The sequence below is a fragment of the Pseudorca crassidens genome, chromosome X (genome assembly GCF_039906515.1).
Source record: "Pseudorca crassidens isolate mPseCra1 chromosome X, mPseCra1.hap1, whole genome shotgun sequence".
Classification (NCBI taxonomy): domain Eukaryota; kingdom Metazoa; phylum Chordata; class Mammalia; order Artiodactyla; family Delphinidae; genus Pseudorca; species Pseudorca crassidens.
In genome coordinates this window covers 30,591,333-30,612,512 of record NC_090317.1, presented here as the reverse complement: position 1 = coordinate 30,612,512, position 21,180 = coordinate 30,591,333, and the positions used below count along the sequence as shown (strand labels likewise).

Below are 21,180 nucleotides of genomic sequence, written 5' to 3'. Positions count from 1 at the left end.
GTAAAAGTCTCCTTATTACTTCTGAGATCTAGCCTTGAGCTGACTGCTGTTGGCTTATGCTCTCTCTGTCCCTCCCTCCCCCTCCCTCCCCCTCCCTCCCTTTCCCCCCACCCCTTTCCCTAAGTTCTGGTCATCCTTCAAGGTCTAGTTCAACTCCCAACTACTCCAAGAAGCCTTCAAAAGCAATTCCAACCATACTGATCTGTCTCGCCTTTCTCTGAAACCTGTACCACAAAAGAGCATTTTTGCCATTTATGTTTGTTTGTTCCATTTCCTCTAATTGTTTTATAGACCTTTCCATACTTAGGCTGGAAGTTTCCCAAGGGCAACAGCAAGAACTGTTGTCTTTTGTTGGTTGGTTGGTTGGTATCCCTCCTAGCACCTATCAAAGTGTAGCTTATTCATTCATTCAGACATGTTTATTGAGTGTGTACTATGTGTCAGGTACAGTTATGAGTGCTGGGGATACAGCTGGGGGGAAAAATCAGAAAAAATTCCCTGCCCTCCTGAAGCTTACATTCGAGTGTTAGAGAGACAGAGTGACCCAGGAAGGGAGATAGGGAGTGTTGATGGGGTTTGCAATTTTTGATGAGGCGGCCAGAGCAGGCCTCCATGCGCTATCTGAATGAGGTGAGGGAGTGGGGCAAGTAGCAGTGGAAATAGGCAGGGCAAAGGCCCTGAGGCAGGAGTGCGCCTGGCCTGTGTGAGGAACGGCCACAGTCCTGTCACAGGCCTCTCGTGCAAACAGCACTTCCTTGAGTGCACCCTTTTCTAGAAGAAAACCACTTGCTGAAGAGCAAGAACCTTAAAGTCAATTAAATCCGGACTGATCATGTTACATTCATCTTCATCTTCTCTGTGGTACCAGGCGCTGTCTTCCCTACAGCCACCCCAAATAAACTTATAACCTAAGTCAGAGCAGTGTGCTTGCATGCTGTACGCATGGCCTCCAGTCAGATTGCTGGCCCTAAGCTCCTCCTAGGTGGAAATCCTGGAGTCACCCTGGAGAGAGTCTCCGGCCTCCAGGAACGTAAATCCAGTGACGGAAATTGACTTGCACGCAAACCTCTGTATTATTTGCTATGGTAGAGAAATTTGTCGAGAGCTACGGGCACACGTATAGGAGGGAGTAAAGTATTTTGCATTTGGGGGTTAAAGAAGCTAAAAAAATAAGTGACATTTGAAGAATGGAAAAGCTTTCTGGACAACAGAACAGCAAGAGGAAAGGTCTGTAGTGAGAAAATATCAGAGGTGACAAACAAGTAGTAAGTAAGGGGAGTAGGCCAGGCCAGGGAGCTTAGGGCCTGTGCAGACAAGGAGGCACATGCCCTCTTGGTGAGGTGGCAGCCCTGTTTAGCGCCCTCTGACAGCTGGCACAGTGAAACGCCGGCCCAGTGTTAGCAGAACTTCTGGTTTCTTAAGAGAAGCTAAAGATCTGCGGTGTTATGCAAAATTGCCTGTTTATTTTTTTTCTTCATTTCTGGCATCTACATCTAAATAAATACAAACATGTTGTGAACCAAACAAAATTGCCTGCAAGGGACATTCAGCCTGAAGGTGGCCAGCAGCTAGGAGGGCTAGAGCTCCCAGTGACCTGGGGAGTCTGGCTGGACATAAAGCTGGGAAGAGTTTGGGGAATCAGTCACGAAGAAACAAGCCTGCAGGCAAAGGAGTTGGGACTGCCTTTTGTGGCATTTGAGGGGAGGGGGTGTCACTGAAGAAGCTTAAGCTGGGAGTGAAATGGTCAGATTTTCACACTGGGAAGGTCTGTCTCCTGGAGGGTGGATTTGAAGACCATTGTGATCTATAAGGGCAAGACGATAAGGACCTGAACAGAAAAGTGGAGGTGAGGAGGGGGAAAGGGTAGATCTGAGAGATGTTTTCCCGGCTAAGTGACCTCATGGCTAATTGGTGGGGTGGGCAGACTATGTACACTAGATACAGGGAAGGGAGGTGTCAAGGATAAGTTTTAGCATTAACCTCTCACTGATTTTTGGTGGGCATGAGGACAGTGGCTGGGTAGGGATAAAGTACAAAAGAGAACAAAGTACGCTAGCTCAGAATTTCTCAATTATTGTCATTTTGTGCCGGGGAAGTCTGTTCTGGGGGATCATCCTGTGCATTGTTGGATGTTTTGCAGCATCCTTGGCCTCTACCCACTAGATCCCTCAAGTTGTGACCGCCAAAAATATCTCCAGACTTTGCTTCCCCCGCAGAGGCAAAATCGCCCCTGTTTGGGAACCATCTCTAGTGTCAGGAGGGAAATTCCCTGTTTGCTACTTCCCTTTTTTCTTTGCATTGCAGTGGCGCTGAGAGTCTGTTCTGGTTTCGCTTAGTAAAAGGTAGAAGACCTTTTGTGAGATTTTTTCCTAAGGAGCCAGAATTCTTGACTAAGCCCTTGGTCTGTGTTGGGGTCTGTGTCCTTTTTTTTTTTTAATTTAATTTATTTTTGGCTGCATTGGGACTTCATTGCTGCGCACGGGCTTTCTCTAGTTGCGGCGAGCGGGGGCTACTCTTCATTGCAGTGCGCGGGCTTCTCACTGTGGTGGCTTCTCTTGTTGCGGAGCACGGGCTCTAGGCATGCGGGCTTCGGTAGTTGTAGCACGTGGGCTCAGTAGTTGTGGCTCGCGGGCTCTAGAGCGCAGGCTCAGTAGTTGTGGCGCACGGGCTTAGTTGCTCTGCGGCATGTGGGATCTTCCCAGACCAGGGCTTGAACCCGTGTCCCCTGCATTGGCAGGCGGATTCTTAACCACTGCACCATGAGGGAAGCCCGGGTCTGTGTCCTTTATGAACTCAGCAGGGGGCCTCTCGCTGGCTGGAAGGAGATCTGACTTTGGAAAGGGGGACATCATTCTCTCCCCCCAGATACTTTCTTGTTTGTGCCCCTTTCTAACTCCATTTACAGAAAAGAAGAAAGCCTTAGTGAGAAGGGTAAAGATCAAGAAAGCCAACTGGATGCACCAGTCAGCCCAGAACTCAAGCCACGACCAGCCAAAGTGAAAAGAACTGCAACTGGGAATCTCACACCCAAGTCATCAGGGCTCAATGGATTAAAGGTTAAACCTAAACTTGATGTTGACTCATCAGGACTTTGATTACACAAAGCCAAAATGAGAGTTCTTTGTTTATTGCAGTTCCTGGAAAGCCTTGCATCTGTCTTCATCTTCTTGTATGCGGGGGCAGTGGCCTAACTCAATCAAGATGTTCTTTGAGTAAAAGTACACAGAGATTACAAATAAAAGCTTGATGTTGAAGAAACAGCATTCCTAACCCTCGCCTAGTCCTACAAAAAAAATTCTTTTTTTCAAATGTTGCATGACGTTTAGGGTCTACAGGAAATGGAACTGACTATAAGAGTCTTACCCAAAAAAACAAAACAAAACAAACAAAAAAAAGAGTCTTACCCATGACAGCAGGCCAGGACTGTCGAGGCCATGCCACCACGCTTGGTTTTTTTCCCTCACAATGTGCACACTTTCAGGGCCTTTTCTGAAGGCTAATGACAAGTCATGACCCTTATTTTTCTAATCGTTTGCAGCCATTACTGTTCATTTCATTAAGGACTTGCTCAGTCTATGCCAGGCGGTGCCCACGATGGCACTCAGCCAGTCCCCAGGGGCTCCTGTTCCAACTGGAGACTTCTTAAAAGGCAGATGACATAATCATTTTGGAAACATCATTATAAACTTATTATATAATGTTTATAGCAAATGTCAACAAGTGTATGTGTGTGGTGATGGGGAAGGGGAGGTCTTAGGTTAGAGAGTGGCTAGTCTATTTGTGGGGCGACTTAGAAATAATAGTAATCTCTCAGTTCTGCTGGATTCAATAGTTTACACAGTGTTTTCATAAACATTATTTTGTTCGGTAATATACACAGGCAAGGATTCATTCTGAACTTTGGAGTGCAAGACTCAATATCTCAAAATTCAGCTCGGGCAGGCCTGCCCTCTGGAAGCCTCTCCTGCCTCTGCCCTCCCATAGGTTGTCCCTTCTTTGTGGCCCACAGTTCCCTGTTCTTGACCTCATGATCGCCCCTCACACTGGCTGCAGCTCTTTGTTGGCAGGGCCTGCTTTTAATGAGTGTCTACTGCAGTTTCTAGAAGGACAATAATATTTATTGAACTTGAGGGCCTTAATTCCAAGAGTGAGGCCTTTGTTTCGGATAGCTTAAACATCCCCAGGCTCTTTGAGTAGGGTCTAGACTAGGTGTATTATCTGCAATTTTATTGCTATATTTTTTGCAAAAGATTTCAGGTGTGTCCATTGGTTTAATTCAACTCAAATACACCCTAGTTAGTGGGTCTCATCATCCATCCAGACATGACACTTTTTTGGGGGGATAGTGCCAGAATAATCCCCCCCCAATGGTGTACATGACCTAATCCCAGACAACTGTGAATATGTTTGTTACCTTATATGGCACAAGTGACGTTGTAGGTGTGATTAAATCAAGGATTTTTCAAAATTCATTTTTATTGGAGTACAGTTGATTTACAATGTTGTGTTAGTTCCAGGTGTACAGCAAAGTGAATCAGTTATACATATACGTATATCCACTCTTTTTAAGATTCTTTTCCCATATAGGTCATTACAGAGTATTGAGTAGAGTTCCCTGTGCTATACAGTAGGTTCTTATTAGTTATTAATCAAGGATTTTGAGATAGGGAGATTATCATGGATTATCTGGTAGGTCCAAATCTATTTTTTTCCTTAAAAAAATTTTTTTTTAATTTATTTTTCGCTGCATCAGGTCTTAGTTGCGGCATGAGGGATCTTCGCCACGCACGCGGGCTTCTCTCTAGTTGAGGTGCTTGAACTCAGTAGTTGTGGCGCGCAGCCTTAGTTGCCCCGCAGGCATGTGGGATCTTAGTTCCCCGACCAGGGATCGAACTTGCGTCCCCTGCACTGGAAGGCGGACTCTTTACCACCAGACCACCAGGGAAATCCCCCACCCCCCAATTTTTAAAAATTTGTACACAAAAAGGTTACACTCCGTTTACAGCTATTACAGAATATTGGCTATACTCCTTATAGCCTATCTACACCCAGTAGTTTGTACCTCCCACTCCCCCACCCCTGTATGGCCCCTCCAACCACTAGTTCCTTCTCTATATCTGGTAGGTCCAATCAAATCATAAGGGTTTTTATAAATGTAAAAGGAAGGCAGGAAGGTCAGAGTATGTGACGAGGGAAGCAGAGGTCTGAGCGGTACAGGAACGAGCCAGGGAATGTAGGCAGTCTCTAGAAGCTGGAAAAGGCGAGGAATAGATTCTCCCTTAGAACCTCCAGAAGGAACGCAGCTCTGCCTACACCTAGATATTAGCCCAGGGAGACTTCTGACTTCCAGAACTCTAACATAATACAGCTGGGTTGTTTTAAGTCACTAAATTTGTGGTAATTTGTTACAGCAGGCACAGGAAACTGAAGGGTTCCCGTTTTCCTCCACCCTCAGCGTCATTAATCTTCATAGTCACCCACTTTGAACATATTCAATGTGTATCCTTCCCGCTCACCTTCCGTCTCTCAATATATATCTATCAAAAAGATGAAGAAAGTTCTTTGTGAGCTTTGAAAAATCGAAGTACATAGTATGGCACTGTCCCTCATATTTAGAATTTTTCTTTTTTTCTTCGACTCAACATTATGTCTCACCAGCTTTCAAATATACCTTTTGTCCCGTTGACAAAGCACACTCCCGCCAAGTCCCCTCCTTGGTCTTCCAAGTCCTCCCTGTGAGGTCAGGCCTGGGTTTACTAACCCCGGGGTCAGAATTTAGGAAACAAGGACTCAGAGGCCAACGACTGGAAGCCTCGTCTCCAGACTCCCAGGGCAAGGCTCCTTCCCCGAGACCGCCCGGGCCCGGTGCCCGGCAGGGCACAGCCCGGGGCCTGTCCGAGGCTCAGCCAGGCTGCACAGTCCGCACCGAGCCGGGGGGAGGGGCCGCGCCGCAACAAGGTCAGGGAAGTTCTGTCTGGCCCGCGATCGGACTCCGGGGGCGCGGTGGCGGCTTGGCTGCCGCGGGGCCAGACGTCAGGCCGCGGGAGCCGCGGGCGCCCCGCCCCTCTGTCCTCGCTGACCGCCTGGGGTTACCTGGGGCCTGTGGGCGGGCCGGCTCTTCCAGTCTGCGCCGGCCCCCGGCCTCCAGGGCGGCGGAGCCGGGAAGTGGGAGAGGGGGCGAAGGAGGCGGAGACTACAGCGGCTGCAGGCCGGCCGGGCTCCGAGCGAGGGACTGCATGGAGCGGACGGCGCGGCTCTGCGGGCTGTGGGCGCTGCTGCTCTGCGCCGGCGGCGGCGGGGTGGCCGCGCCCGCGGGTGAGTGCGGCCGCCGGGGCCCGGGGCGGCGGGGGTCGCGGCCGAGAGGCCAGCAGGGGCGCTCCGGGGGCGCCGCGGCGGGGGTGGGCGCCGGGGGCCGTCCCCACGACGCCCCGCGCCCGCGGCCGCCGCCGCCTCCCTCGCCCGGCTAGAGGTGGGGGAACCGGAGCGGCCGGGTTTTTCCGGATCCCGGGCGGCAGGGGCGGCTGCGGGGCCGGAGGACGACGACTTGTCGCCGCACTTCCCTCGGTCGTCGGGAAGCGCCGAGCCTAGCGCCGGGGCCCGGGGCCGAAACGAGTCCGTGGCATCGGAGGGCCGCGGGGTCGGGAGCCGGAATGTCGCCGGTGCCCCCGGGAGGGGATGAGGGGTCGGGAGGCCGCGGGGACGGCAAGCTAGGTCCGGGCGAGCTGGGACGCGCCGGGGCTTCTTGCGCGGCCGGTCCAGCGAGGGGGTGGGAGTCGGAGGGAACCTCTAAAGCTCCTAGTCCCTGTAGGAAAAGGACGTGAGGGTCGCGGCCACCTCTGGCGTCCAAGAAATCCGGTGGGAATCTCGGAGCAGCATCCACGTGGATGCCTTTTTTTCCTTTTCCTTTATTAACCTTTATATTTTGGAATAATTTTCGATTGACAGAAAAGTTGCAAAGATGGTATAGAGAGTTCTCGTATACCCCTCACCCTGGTGCGGCAATTTAAATTAATCAACCAGAGTTACTGTGAGAAGTTGAGGGCTGATGAATTCCTCACGGCCAGCTTTTGCCACGAGCGGCCTAATGGACATTTTTGGTGACGATAGTATAACTTCAAATTCTAGCCCCAAATTCGATAGGTTTTATTGTCACATTGACACAAACACCCACAATTTGTTTATTGCATTTTCAACCAGTGTGTTGTGCTTTGAAACCCAAGTTGAAATGTTGATTAGGAAACCTCGATAGCCTCTATTGATTCAGTCAACAAAACGTATGCACAGTCTCCTCTGTGCTGGACAGTGTTCTAGGGGCAGAGAGTGGAGCCGTGAGCAAAACAGGTCAAGTTCCTGCCCTTTGGAGTTTATATGCTGTTGGCAGTCAGAGGAAGGGGCCGGGGGCGGAGGGGGGGGGAGTAAAATATAAGGTATGTCGGATGGCGATAAGTACTATGGAGAAAAACAAAGCAGGGAAGGGGTTTGCCATTGTAAATAGGGTGGAGTAGGAAGACCTCCACTGAAAAGGTGGCATTTGAGTAGAGACTTGAGGGAGGTTTGAAGTTTGACAGTCAATGATTCAAGTGCCTGCCTTGTTTAGTACTGAGCCAGGCTCTGTAGGTTGGCTTAGAACCTTAGAGTATACTGCGTAATCGTTGCCCCCAGTTCACTTGGGGGGATCTGATCCCCATAATCATATGGGGCAGCTGCAGTCCAAAGAAGGGAGGGGTCACCCATCTCATTAGTCTCCTGATTTTCACAGTGCTACTCTAACCCCCTCCCTCCTACAGATTTCGTCCCCCCACGCACCTGGAACAACAAACAGCTGGCCTTCCAGTAATACTGGCAACCCCCAACTTAATCAGTTTTGTCACAGAAGTTCATTAGTAACTTGGTTACTTAGAAATAGAAAAACTTTTTTCCCATTGGAAATATTGATAGAATTGCATGGTTAAAAAAAAAAAAAAAGAAAGAAAAAAGAGAGTCAGGGGACTTGAGTTTTAGCGGTCTGACATTTCCCAGGTGTGGGACTTCAGGGCTTATCATTTCCCCTGCCTTGCACAGCAGCTTTCTCATCTGTGACAGGAGGTTGAACTCCGTAAGTTTTAAGGGCTCTTCCAGCGCTAATCTTTTGAGTGTTTATAAAAGATTAGGTTACCAGCTTAGTTTAGTCTGTTTAGATTGGTAGCCCACATTGTGGCATGTCTTAATAACAGCTAGCACTTATATAGTGTTTACTCTGCCGGGCAGCGTTCTAAGTTTTCCACTTGAACTATTTCATTTAATTTTTACACAAAACCCTCCTGTAGGTGCTGTTTTAGTCCTGTTTTGTATGTGAGGAAGCTGAGGCACAGCAAGGCCCAGAGCTCTCGTAGGTGATAGAGTGGAGGAGCTTGGCTTCCGACCCTGGCAGCCTGGTTCCAGAGGCCGTGCCCCTACCACTGTATTCAGTGCCTCTCTCTGCAGAATTGAAGGGAGTCCTTGGCTGGGAGAGGAGCTGGGCCCCTCCCAGAGTAGCAGGGCAGGACTGGTTGGCACCCATGCAAGTATGTACAGGCCATTGGTATGAAGTGAATGATCATGTATTGGAGACTTGCTTTATAATAGCCAGACTGTGTAGTCCAAACAATAAGTACTGTAGGCGTTCAGAAGAGGGGAAACTGAGGGCTGGGAGTGTCATGGAAGAGCTAAAGTTTGAGCTAGACTTTTAGGGTGGGTGACATTTGAGTAGGTGGAGGAGAAGTTATTCCCAGTTGGGGGGAATAGCAGCTACAGAGGCCCAGAGGTAAAGGTGAGGGTGCCCTTTTGTGCTCAGCGAGGAGCCCAGCTTGGCAGGAGGGTGCATTGGCAAAATCAGTCCAGGCAGAAGGGCTTCATTTGCCCTTGAAGCTCAGTGGGGCGCAGCGTGAGGGAAATGACACTGGAGGAGAAGCCAGCAGGGAGACTTGACTGAGTGTGGGGAATCACTGGAGAGCGAAGCGACGCAGGGATCTAGGGTTGGAGGTGGGCACTAGAAAGATGTGCTGTGCACGCCTTCTGTCCAGGCCCGTGCCTTACTGCTGTATGTCTGCCTGGCTCACGGGGCCCAGCAGAGCGCATTAGTGTGATTGGGATGATTGAGAGAGGTGTTACAGGACTTCCCTGGTGGCGCAGTGGTTAAGAATCCACCTGCCAATGCAGGGGGCATGGGTTCGAGCCCTGGTCCGGGAAGATCCCACATGCCGTGGAGCAACTAAGCCCACGCGCCACAACTACTGATCCTGCGCTCTAGAGCCCACGAGCCACAACTACTGAGTCGGCGTGCCACAACTACTGAAGCCCGTGTGCCTAGAGCCTGTGCTCTGCAACAAGAGAAGCCCCCGCTCGCTGCAAGTAGAGAAAGCCCACGCGCAGCAATGAAGAGCCAGTGCAGCCAAAAATAAATAAATACATAAATTTATTTTTTAAAAAAGTGTTGCAAAAAGCTCTGAAAGAGGTTGATGACTGAGTAGATGTAAAGGAAGGAGATGAATGACTCATGTATAACTCTTGTGATTTCCTTGACCTTTCCCGAAATATGCATGCTTCTGCCAGCTCCTGTGATTGAACAAGAGAGAGCAAAAAGTTTTAGTTAAGTAACATGCCTTATTATTAGAAACAGCATTGATCATGTTAATTCATAATTCGAATGGGATCTTGTGCTAGATGTCCACACAGACTCACTTGAGGTTTGACGTTTAGTTGAGGGAGCTACTTGAGTCCCTCTCTCCTTCCCACTCCCCTTTCTGGTGAGTGATCAACCCCTAAGAAATGGTTAGAATTAGATGCTTAAGGAAAGCTCATCAGGCAGAGAAGCTTGTGTCTCTAAGGCCACGGACACATATCAATTCCAGAGAAAACCAAAGCAACTGTTTAGAACTGTTTCGTCTCTTCAAAAAGAAAGAAAGCAGACAGCACACATTTACACAGCACTTGTTCTGTGCCAGGCACTGTTCTGAGTTCTTTTTTATCTGTATTAACTCATTTAATCCTCATAATAACCCTTTTTCATTAGTTTACTATTATCATCCTCACATTATAGATGCAGACACTGAGGCAGAGAGAGGTTAAGTAACCTGGCAGCTGGTGTGTAGCAGAGCTGGCATATGAGCTCAGGCAGTAGGGCTCCAGAGTCCGTGCTCTTAATCACTACACTACGCTGAAATGATGTGTCTTACAGATGAGGAGCTGTTACAGACTTTTACAAGAAGCACAGGTCTCCACTTATTTATGTGTCTGGATGTATTATACCCACATACATATATTCAGATATATTTAAACATTTGGAGATTGTATCGCAAGAGGGAGGAGGTATGGGGATATATGTTTATGTATAGCTGATTCACTTTGTTATACAGCATCAACTAAAACAGCGCTGTAAAGCAATTATACTCCAATAAAGATGTTAAAAAAGTAAAAATTAAAAAAAGAGTTTCTGTGAGCATGTGTGCTTTTTAAAGTATAGGAAATAGAAAAATCTTAAGAGAAATGGAAGGAACCATTAGGGGGGAAAAAAAGGATGGCAGATAGCCACAAGTAGCCTAAAATGCAAACCTGTTAGAAGATCTGACTAAAGGATGCTTCAGAACAGATGGGGGAAAATGAAATCCGTTTGAGAGATTGGAAATAGGGCCGGCTATTGTTCTATTAAAATACTGAGGTTCAAAAATAGATTTAAAAAGGTCTTAGACTACCTTGAAAATTGGGGTATGATTTAAGCAAACCATAAATAGGTAATATTTTTATTGTTAGGGCTTTAATTTTTGTGTGGGAGTGGGAGGTTTGTGGGAAGGCAGAGTGTCAGGAAGTGCTAAGCCAGCTATCCTGGACTTTTGCTCTAGTGTGTTTCTGGAAACTGCACAGTAAGGGAGATAATCCTAAAGTAAATTGTAATCTTCAGTAGGAACAAAGTTTTCATTAGAGACTCTATACCTGATAAACAATTTGCCTTCAAAAATATCATTGACGTGGGCTTCCCTGGTGGTGCAGTGGTTGAGAGTCCACCTGCCGATGCAGGGCACACCGGTTCGTGCCCCGGTCCGGGAAGATCCCACATGCCGCGGAGCGGCTGGGCCCGTGGGCCATGGCCGCTGAGCCTGCGCGTCCGGAGCCTGTGCTCCGCAACGGGAGAGGCCGCAACAGTGAGAGGCCCACGTACGGTAAAAATAAATAAATAAATAAAAAATATCATTGACGTGATGTTCGAAAGGCCAAACTGGAATAGCTATACACTCCTGTAATCACTTAAAATCCTAACTTAAAATCACTGTCGCCTGAGCCATTGGTGCTCCTGGCACTGGCTGGGTTTTAATGCAGTGCAATAGGACCCCCCTGCTTCCACAAGGACTTGGCCTGCTGTGGCCTCCTCCTCCCCACGGTTGGGCCTTTGGTCTACCTTTCAGAAAGCCTAATGGTAGTTGAGTTAGGAAAGGCGGAATGAATATTGAGAGTTCAGGGTCTGTGCAGGCTGCTGTGTATAAACCTGACTTAGGGGGGAATCCCACCTCTGTAGTGCCTGTGGGGTTGATGTTTTGGGACAAATGGTGTTTTTTGTTCAGGTAAAGAGGAAGGTAATGGCATAAATACTGCAGATTATGTAAGAGGCCCAGAGCACTCCAAAGTGTTGGCATAGAGTATAAAATAGAACTACTGATTGATAAATTAATAAAACTGTAGTCCTTAAGTAATTAATAATGATTAAGTTTGCCACTTTAGACAATTTGGGGGGATTGTTTTTAAAATTAGTTTAATAAACTTTATAAATTTCGACTTACAGAAAATTTGCAAAGATAGGACAGAGGAGCCCTCATCCAGTTTCCGTGGGACGATTTTGGCCTCAGGAGAAGTTCTCAGGAAAGTTTGAAATGGTGTTTCCTTTCCCTCCTCCATATGTACTTCCCTGCATTTGGCAGAAGCATGAAAACTCCTATCCCCGATCCTAAAGCTGGGTCCAGGATAATAGAGCCAGTAAATATTTGGTGGAGACAGTGGTGGGTTTTCTCAAAATGAAACACATTTTTTAAGACACTGGTTCACAGTTTCTCCTCTTTTCGTCCCTCTTCAGATTTGTCAAAGCTACAGTTCCAGTTGTTTAGTGTCAGACCTCAGGGGAGCAACAGGGTTGTTAGATCTCTTTCTCAGTACTTCTTTGGAAAAGTTATAAGAACAATTGCCAGGTCACGTTAGCAAGCACGATTAAAGATGAGCCACTTAAACTGACTTGCAGAACTGCTGGGATTGAACTGTCTGTATTGAATGGGCCTGAGCGCGCAGTGTAGGGGACCCCAAATACCCACCGGAGGAAAACTTGGACATTTAAGAATATACTCTCCTCTGTGTTCACACCATAGCAAGTGGTTAAGAATGCGGCCTGGGGGACTTCCCTGGTGGTGCAGTGGTTGAGAGTCCGCCTGCCGATGCAGGGGACACGGGTTCGTGCCCCGGTCCGGGAGGATCCCACATGCCGCGGAGCGGCTGGGCCCGTGAGCCGTGGCCGCTGAGCCTGCGCGTCCGGAGCCTGTGCTCCGCAACGGGAGAGGCCACAACAGTGAGAGGCCCGCGTACCGCAAAAAAAAAAAAAAAAAAAAAAAAGAATGCGGCCTGGGAGCCACACTTTCTGGGTTTGCATCTCAGCTCTGCCATTGACTGGCCGTGGGATATGGGGCCAGTGATTCAATGTCCCTGTGCCTCAGTCGCCTCATCTTTACATGAGGCTGAGAGTCCCTGTCTCATAAGGTTGTGGAGAGTACTTAGAATGCTGCCTGGCTCAATAAATGTTAGCTCTTGATAACTCAGTTTTCTGATTCTTGGTCTCCAGGACTTGGAGGAATGGATTAAATTAACCACTGAAAACACTGGCTGCTGTGGATAAATGTATTTCTTGTGCTTGATTTGAACAGAAACTCAGCCACCTGTGACGAATTTGAGTGTGTCTGTTGAAAACCTCTGCACAGTCACATGGACATGGAATCCTCCTGAGGGAGCCAGCCCGAATTGTAGTCTAAAGTATTTTAGTCATTTTGGCAACAAACAAGATAAGGTAAGTTTTCTGGAACATACTGCATTGATAAGGTAAAGTGAACCCTGTGAGTTGGAGCTAAGAATAAGTCAAATTCTAATCTTACTTCAAAGTGGGATTTTTATTTTTGAGTTGTGTCCAAATGTTTTAACTGGGAAAATTATGGAAACAACTGTTGACAAAATTGAACATTAGAAAATATTTGCCAATCAAATACAATTGAGATTATTACTCTTTTAGGAAATACTAGGCACTCAATAAATAATTAATTATGTTAAAGTTGGTTCCTGTAGGCACCCAGTGAATAATTAATTATGTTAACATTGGTTTCTGTGTTGCTGCCTGAAGGCTTGTATTTATATAGCACTTTCCATTCCTCAGGGAATTTTCAAATTTACCATCTCACTAATCCCATGCACAGATAGATATGCAAGAACTATGTGATGCAAAAGTAAATGGCCATATGGAAAATGAAAACATAAGATGTCAGTGGCAGGTGGGGTTGACCAGACAGTTCCCTGATGCTTGAGGAAAGATGAGAGAAACTTTCAGCCTTTCCAGTCGGATGTGTGACCGATTTAAGTGAATTTTTGTTAACAAGATTGGATAATTTCGGATTCTTTATGATAGTCTTATTCAATGGAAGTTCCTTTTGAGCCTTATTGGTTTGTAGCCCCTGCTAATTGACAGGTTCCTCAAAGCATCATATCGTCTGTTCAAAACTGTTTTATATCTTTATACAGTCCTTGGGTTCTGCATCTGTGGATTCAGCCAACTGCAGGTGGAAAATATTAGGGAAAAAGAATTCCAGGAAATTCCAAAAAGGAAAACTTGAATGCCTCGTAGTGGCAACTATTTACATATCATTTACGTCGCGCTAGGTATTATAAGTAATTTAGAGATGATGTAAAGTATAGGAGAGGATGTGCCTAGGTCATATGCAAACACTACACCATTTTAATTAAAGACTCGAGCATCCATGCATTTTGGTGTCAGTGGTGGGTCCTGGAACCAATGCCCCTCGGGTGTAAGAGGGATGACTGTATCTTCTTTCAGTGTATGGGTGGGGGAGGTGGAGGATGTTTGGGGTTGAATTTGTCCTGGATTTTGAGAAGGCCAATGAGAAGTTGTTATTAATGACAGTACTTTGGCTCAGTGAACTGTGGAATCACCATGTTCGAGCAGTTTGGTGGCAGGAAGAGTCTGGAGAACTAGTTAGTGCACCATTCAGCTAGCTCATTGGGCTGGGGTAAATTCCTTAACCTCTGTGAGCCTTCATTTCCTCATGTGTAAAGTGTGGCTCTACTCACGTCTCTGGCTTGCTGGTCCACCAAAAATAATGTATGGGAAACTCAATGAAGTGCGGGTGGAATGGGCTCTTCCTCTAGAGGGAAACTTGCTAATCTGCCTTCCTGCTTTCCTGCAGAGGTGTTAATTATAGTTTAGGTGTTGATTGATAAGGAATTGAGGCTGGTCAGAAATATTTGTGTTTTAAAAGAGGTCCTCCAAATGCAGAAGCCTGTGAAACTCTGGTAGGCCAGTTCCCCTTTTCACACTGTTGGCTTCCTCTTGTTCCTAAGGAGGGGCCTTAGACAGTTGGAGTCTTAGTGGCAACTTTTGGTAGTTCAGCCTTGAGAAATTCCAGGAAAGACCCTTTAGTGCGTCACCTAAGTATCTAACTGAAACCCCCAGGAGAGGTCACCATCTTTCTAACATGTCCTTATTCATTAGCCCGTCAACCGCACTCAAGGATCAGTCAGGTAGACATGCTGATATGCTAGTGTAGAAATGGGGCTAATTCCTCGGTATAGTTACAGAAATTTAGACTTGAAAGTAACTTTAGGAGGCAGTGGAATCAGATAGAATTGGGTTTGAAATTTTGTCTCTTTCCCTTTCAAGTTTTGTGGCCGTAGGCAAGTCATTTAACCTATCTGAGCCTGAGCCTCCATTTCCTTGTTTGTAGAATGCTGGGGGGAAAGGCTAGTAAAAGTACCTACCTCATATGAATGGTGTGTGTTTGTTAAAGGAGATAATGTTTGTGATACACCTGGCACAGAGTTAGTGTTCAATAATTGTTAGCTTTTATTATTATTACTGTTGTTAGATTCAACCATATGAAATTGTTGCCTTTATAGGTCATATTATATGGTTCAACCTAATATTATCGTTTAAACTTGGTCCCTCCGTTTTGCCCCTGAAGAGACCAGATGGAGACCATAAAGGGTGGCCGCTGCCTAAGGCCTGCTCCTTTATTCCAGCCATTTGACAGCTTTGAAGGCTGCCAATGTGGCAGTTGTGATAAACACAGATTATTCTTTCCAGTCAGTGATGGGGGATTTCCTGTCTGGACCTTTTTGAAGTTTACAATCCTGAGACTCAGAATCAATGGGAGGAGTGGTTTTCCTTCCCTCTTTCTGTCCTTTGGACACAGCATTAATGTCATCAGACCACACCGGGGTGTATATGTGCTTTGAAGCATGTTGAAGCAGTGGCATTATGATAGTTTGTACGTGTTACAGGACTTTTATGACCGTCTAACAGTCCCAAATTGCTAAATGAGGTAAATCCTTGAGGTCATTTTCAATCTTCAGATTGGAGGACCATTAAGATGAGAGATATGGAATCATAGATGATTTTTTTTTTTTTCAGTACGCAGGCCTTTCACTGCTGTGGCCTCTCCCGTTGCGGAGCACAGGCTCCGGACGCGCAGGCTCAGCGGCCGTGGCTCACGGGCCCAGCCGCTCCGCGGCATGTGGAATCTTCCCGGACTGGGGCACGAACCCGCGTCCCCTGAATCGGCAGGCGGACTCTCAACCACTGCGCCACCAGGGAAGCCCCATAGATGATTAAAAAAAAAAATTCAATACAAGACTAGCTTAAGTGGCTGCCCTTCACCATTGTTTTAGCAATGTGTAATCTGGCAATTAGAAGAAGGATCTGGCATCAGATTTTGGATCTCTTTCATCACCAAGAGATAAGCAAGTCTTACTAGGTGAATAAATTAAAAGGATGTTGTTCTGTCTAGGCATCCAAAGAGACTGAAGCTGAAGCTGACTCCCCTTTCCTTCTGAGAAAGGATTAGCAGTTGGGAAAGCTGCGATCTAGCCAAATGAACTTTGGTCTTGAGGGAGAGGGATCGGTTCAGGACTCTGGCCTTGATTTTTGATAAATTTTCAAAGGACCCCAGATTCTCTGACAGGTGGAACATAATGTCATACAGCAGCTACCAGTGCAATGAGTCACCACAGCCGAAAGTCACATGGGAGCGATCACACATACTTCATCAAGATCTTCTGGGAGGGATTTAGTTCCTTGTCTGATACAGAGAGGTGCACTTGACTTGGCAATCATTGACAATTGGGGTTCCTACTTTATTCATGCCAATTTAATATTATTTGCCTTGAGCTTTGAAAGAGATTTTTTAAAAGTATTTTATCTTTCCCCCTACCATGTCTTTTCTAAGTTATTTTTTTATTCATATGCCCAAAACAAAAGGTTCAGGTTTAGGGCTTCCCTGATGGCGCAGTGGTTAAGAGTCCGCCTGCCAATGCAGGGGCCACAGGTTCAAGCCCTGATCCAGAAAGATCCTACATGCTGTGGAGCAACTAAGCCCGTGAACCACAACTACTGAGCCCACGTGCCACAACTACTGAAGCTCGCATGCCTAGAGCCCTTGCTCCGTGACAAGAGAAGCTACCGCAATGAGAAGCCTGTGCACTGCAACGAAGAGTAGCCCCCACTCGCCGCAACTAGAGAAAGCCCGCGCGCAGCAATGAAGACCCAACGCAGCCCAAAATAAATAAATTAATAAAGGGTCTGAATCAATAACCGATTAACTTTGAAAATGAAGTTTTTTTTAAAAAAAAAGGTTCAGATTTAGATGCTAAAGTATGTTTTTACTTTAAGAAATTCCATTTATTAAAAATACTTGTGTAATAAAACTCCTCAGCCCTCTCACTGGAACATTATCTAATATAAGAGAACTGGGATTTTTCCATAATGATTCTAATTTATGGCATTTGACCGTACATTTTCCCCCGGGTGTCCTCAGAGGGCAAATGCAGCTTCCACACAAGAGTTATCAAGGATTCTTGGGTCAGGGTGGCTCCTTCAGGGGTATATGGGACTTCTGCTTAGTAAAATTGTGTGGTTGGTGAAATTTGCATTCGGAGCTTTCCTGCCACCATTACCAACAATCCTTGTTTCCTCAGCACACATTCATCAATTAAGGGCCAGTTTCCTTACTTCGCCATGAGAGCTATAATGGTGAAACATTCTCGAGAGCCTTCTCTTGGCTCAACTGGTATGTTCTAGTCCTGTAGGCAGCGACTATATGGAAAGCCAAATGATAAGTAGGTTTCTTGGCAAGGAATCAGGAATTTGTTGTGAAAATGTACTTGACTCAGAATAGCTGGAGGCCCCACTGAAGGTAGGCAGGGCTTTGCTCTGGGACAAAAATAATCAATGTCCATGGAGCTGAATCACCCTCTCTTTTCTCCCTGTCAGAATTTTGTTTGCAGGCATTTCTTTTTCTCTTCTTCCAGGGCTGACCAGCTAACTCCTTTTTTAGAGTGCTTTCTTGCCTGGGCCTAAGAGCTGTTCGGTCTGTACAAAGTGTTGTTTCTTCCCCATGTCTTTGCTGTGGCTCGTTAATTGATTTGCTGGCTACCTCTCAGAGGACATCCTTGTGCCTGGTTTTGAGAGTCTCTCGCAGTTGCCCTCATGCTCAGTTGGCAGCAGGCATGTGAAATGGCAGAGTACCCCTTAGGGTGGTAGATAAAGGTAACTCTGACAAAATTTCCCTTCATGGCTATCAGCTTGTATATAAAAGGAAGTGCTGTCTCCAACTTGAGTCAGAAACTATTGCAAAACAGGAAGCTCCTTGGAGCTCTGATTAAAAGCAGCTCTGTTCTTAATTATCCCAACTCTGTCACCTTGGAAAATGTTAATTTCCTCAAGAGCCTTTAATCTCATTATTCTAAATCATAATAACCAGGCTTGTGATTGTTATCCGTAAGCCGTGTATAAGTTGGCTTTCTGTGGTTCCACAAAGCTTATCTACCTTTTAGAATAAGAGCGTGCTATACTCAGTGCATATAATATCAACCCTTATAATTCATATGTGTATATGAGATAATCAAAATGGTCAAACAGTGCAGAAAGGTGTTTCCTGAAAAGTCTCCTCAGCCCTCAGGCTCCCCTTCTTTACTTCCTCTCCTCAGAGGTGACCAGGATTGCCAGATTCTTAAAGCAGTCCTTTTTACCTTGATCTTGATGTTATACTGCATCTACTTGGAATTGAATTTTGATAAGCTTATTGTGTTTCCTTTGAAATTGCTCTTAGATATATGTGTTAGCATGGTAGGTTTGTAGTAAATATCATGATGTGTATACATTGAAAATGCAGGAAACTGTCTTTTATCTATGCCATGGTTTCTCAATGGTGGCACTACGGACATTTGATGCAGGATAATTTTTTGTTGTTGGGGGAGGGAAGGCTGTCTTGTGCATTATAGGATGTTTGGCAGCATCCTTGGCCTCTACCCAGTAGATGCCAGTAGCAGCCCCCTCCCAAGTTATGACAACGAAAAATGTTCTTAGACATTAACAAATGTCCCCCAGGAATGGGAGAACAGAATCACCCGAAGCTGAGAATCACTGAACTGTATACCATTTGATAACTTTCCATTTTCTTTACACAACTGTATTTCTGTGTGTTTGCTACTGCAATGCCTTTTTAAATTTCCTTATCTTAGAAAATTGCTCCAGAAACTTATCGTTCAAAAGAAGTGCCCCTGAATGAGAGGATTTGTCTGCAAGTGGGGTCCCAGTGTAGCACCAACGAAAGTGAGAAGCCTAGCATTTTGGTGGAAAAGTGCATCTCACCCCCTGAAGGTAACAGCTAAAAACACTGTCTCTTGGCATTTAGAGAATAAATCCAAATTATCCATATGCTTATGTTCAGTGTTCATTAATTCATTTAATTTTCAAACATTTGTTGAGTCTAATAAGTGTCAGGCACTGGTACTAGATGCTGACGACACACCAACAACTGTCAGGACATCTCTGCCTTTGAGGTGCTCACAGACAACTTGAATAACAATGCCTGATAGTTATAGACCACTTAATAATTTGGAAAGTGACACACACACACACACACACACACGCACACACACACACACGCCTCTCCCCTAAATAGAGCTTCGCAAGCTTATTCGGTGAAATGAGCAAGGCATGTATTATTACCCTGATCTATTTTGTGAGGAAGAAGGGAACTGAGTGAGTTGCTGTAGATCTTCAGGTCCCAGGTCCAGTACCTTAAACAAATGAAAATATTGATAGTGTCTCACTCATTATATAGAGAGATTAGATTGATATACAGGATGTATTTGGGGAAAGATGTTAAAAGAGGAAAGTGGGCATGTTGGCCCAGCTCTGACTCAAGACTAGCCCTAGAAAAAGCTGTCAAGTAGTCAGCTTGATCATTGTTCCCAGCTCTTATGTTACATGCAGGGAGTAGCATATACTCAGGAAGAGCAGGGCTACCAGAGCCCAGATGTCCAAGTTTAAATCTCAGCTCTGCCAGCTTCTAGTTGTGTGACCTTAGGCAGATCACTTAGCCCCTTCTCTCTTCAGTTTCCTCACCTGTAAAAAGGGATGATGATAGTACTTATCTCCCAGGAATGTTGAAAGGATTACATCAATCAGTACACATGAGGTGCTGAGAATACTGCCTGGCAGACAGTAAATGCTAGATACATATTATCTAGTCACATCATGTTGCCCTTTGGTTGGGCAAGGTCCCATCTCCTACCTCCAAACCTTAACACTACATGACTTGTTTTCTAGACCGTTCTCTCTACCTGTATGCACAGATCAAAAGTATATGAAGTAATATTTGTAAAGTTATAAAATTCAGTACTGCTAGGAGGCTGGGAGCATGGTTTACAGCAAGTTACCTCCCCTATACTCGTTTCTTGAGGACTTTAATAATCTGAAAGAAACTAAATTGTATTATGACGAAAAGGTGGGTGGTGATGGCTCAGCACAGTACGCCTTTAAGGAGCACGAGGGATAACAGGTTTGAATTTTAAACATAGGCATTTAATTTAGAGACGTGATGTCTTAACTTAAAAGGCTTTATAAAGGTAGAGATTTCAGATCATCAAGATTTTAGGGCTCCTTAGGCCATAACCCCCAATAGACAGCTACTAAGAGTTACGTTTTGCTTACCTTTCCCCAAATTGCCTCAGGAGGAAGGTTTGTTTAATTTTTAAAACAAGGTGTGTCAGTATTGCTCGAAAGACAAGGTAAAGTATAACTCAGAACACTTGTTTTTTTTTTAAAAGACAGGTAGATATAATGGTTGTTTATATTTTCACATTCATTTGGGAAATTCCATAGTCATTTCCTATGACTGAAATGTTTGACCTTCAGACTCTCTCTCCAGTTAGGAATACAGGAGTTAGGGTCCCTCAGTGATAGTAAAGAGAGAAAGTTGTGAACAAATTAGATTTGGGTTTTCTTCCGCCTGGGTGCCTTCTGGGTCAAATGGGGTGAGAGGTTAGGGATTAGCTTTCCGGAGAAGCAGCCGGAAGCACGCTTGCCATCCCCCAGCCCCTAGAGTGACTGGCCAGCTCGCAGGGCAAGGAGACGGGGGTCCTAAACTCTTGGCTGCATATTCCAGGCGATCCTGAGTCCGCTGTTACTGAGCTACAATGCATTTGGTATAACCTGAGCTACATGAAGTGCTCTTGGCTCCCTGGAAGGAATACAAATCCTGACACTAACTATACTCTCTACTATTGGTGAGTATGCACAGGAGACTTACTGGAGAGGGACTGACTGTGATTGCATTGGGAGCCTTTGCACCTAACCTAGTTAAAACAAACCCCCAAATGGACCAGCCTATTCTTTTCTACACATTGCTTCATGGAAAATGCGTCTGCTTTTGGTGTCTCATTTAAAAAAAAAACAAACCCTTAAAAAATAATTATAGATTCCATATATATACGTGTTAGCATACGGTATTTGTTTTTCTCTTTCTGACTTACTTCACTCTGTATGACAGACTCTAGGTCTATCCACCTCACTACAAATAACTCAGTTTCGTTTCTTTTTATGGCTCAGTAATATTCCATTGTATG

The 21,180-nt window shown here is 45.8% G+C and overlaps 1 protein-coding gene and 1 non-coding gene across 2 annotated transcripts in view; both read left to right on the top strand.

The window, feature by feature from the left end:
• The first annotated feature begins 6,047 nt into the window (after positions 1 to 6,047).
• Positions 6,048 to 21,180, top strand: part of IL13RA1 (interleukin 13 receptor subunit alpha 1) — a 65,259-nt gene continuing 50,126 nt past the window's right edge. The window contains exons 1-4 of the mRNA XM_067723393.1: positions 6,048 to 6,315; positions 12,915 to 13,054; positions 18,790 to 18,928; positions 20,721 to 20,841. Coding sequence (XP_067579494.1) covers positions 6,237 to 6,315; positions 12,915 to 13,054; positions 18,790 to 18,928; positions 20,721 to 20,841 — 479 coding nt within the window. The 5' untranslated portion in view covers positions 6,048 to 6,236. The remainder of the gene's footprint in view (positions 6,316 to 12,914; positions 13,055 to 18,789; positions 18,929 to 20,720; positions 20,842 to 21,180) is intronic.
• On the top strand, positions 11,277 to 11,403 carry LOC137217687 (small nucleolar RNA SNORA35). The gene has a single exon (XR_010940190.1). It is a non-coding gene; the product is annotated as a small nucleolar RNA SNORA35 (small nucleolar RNA).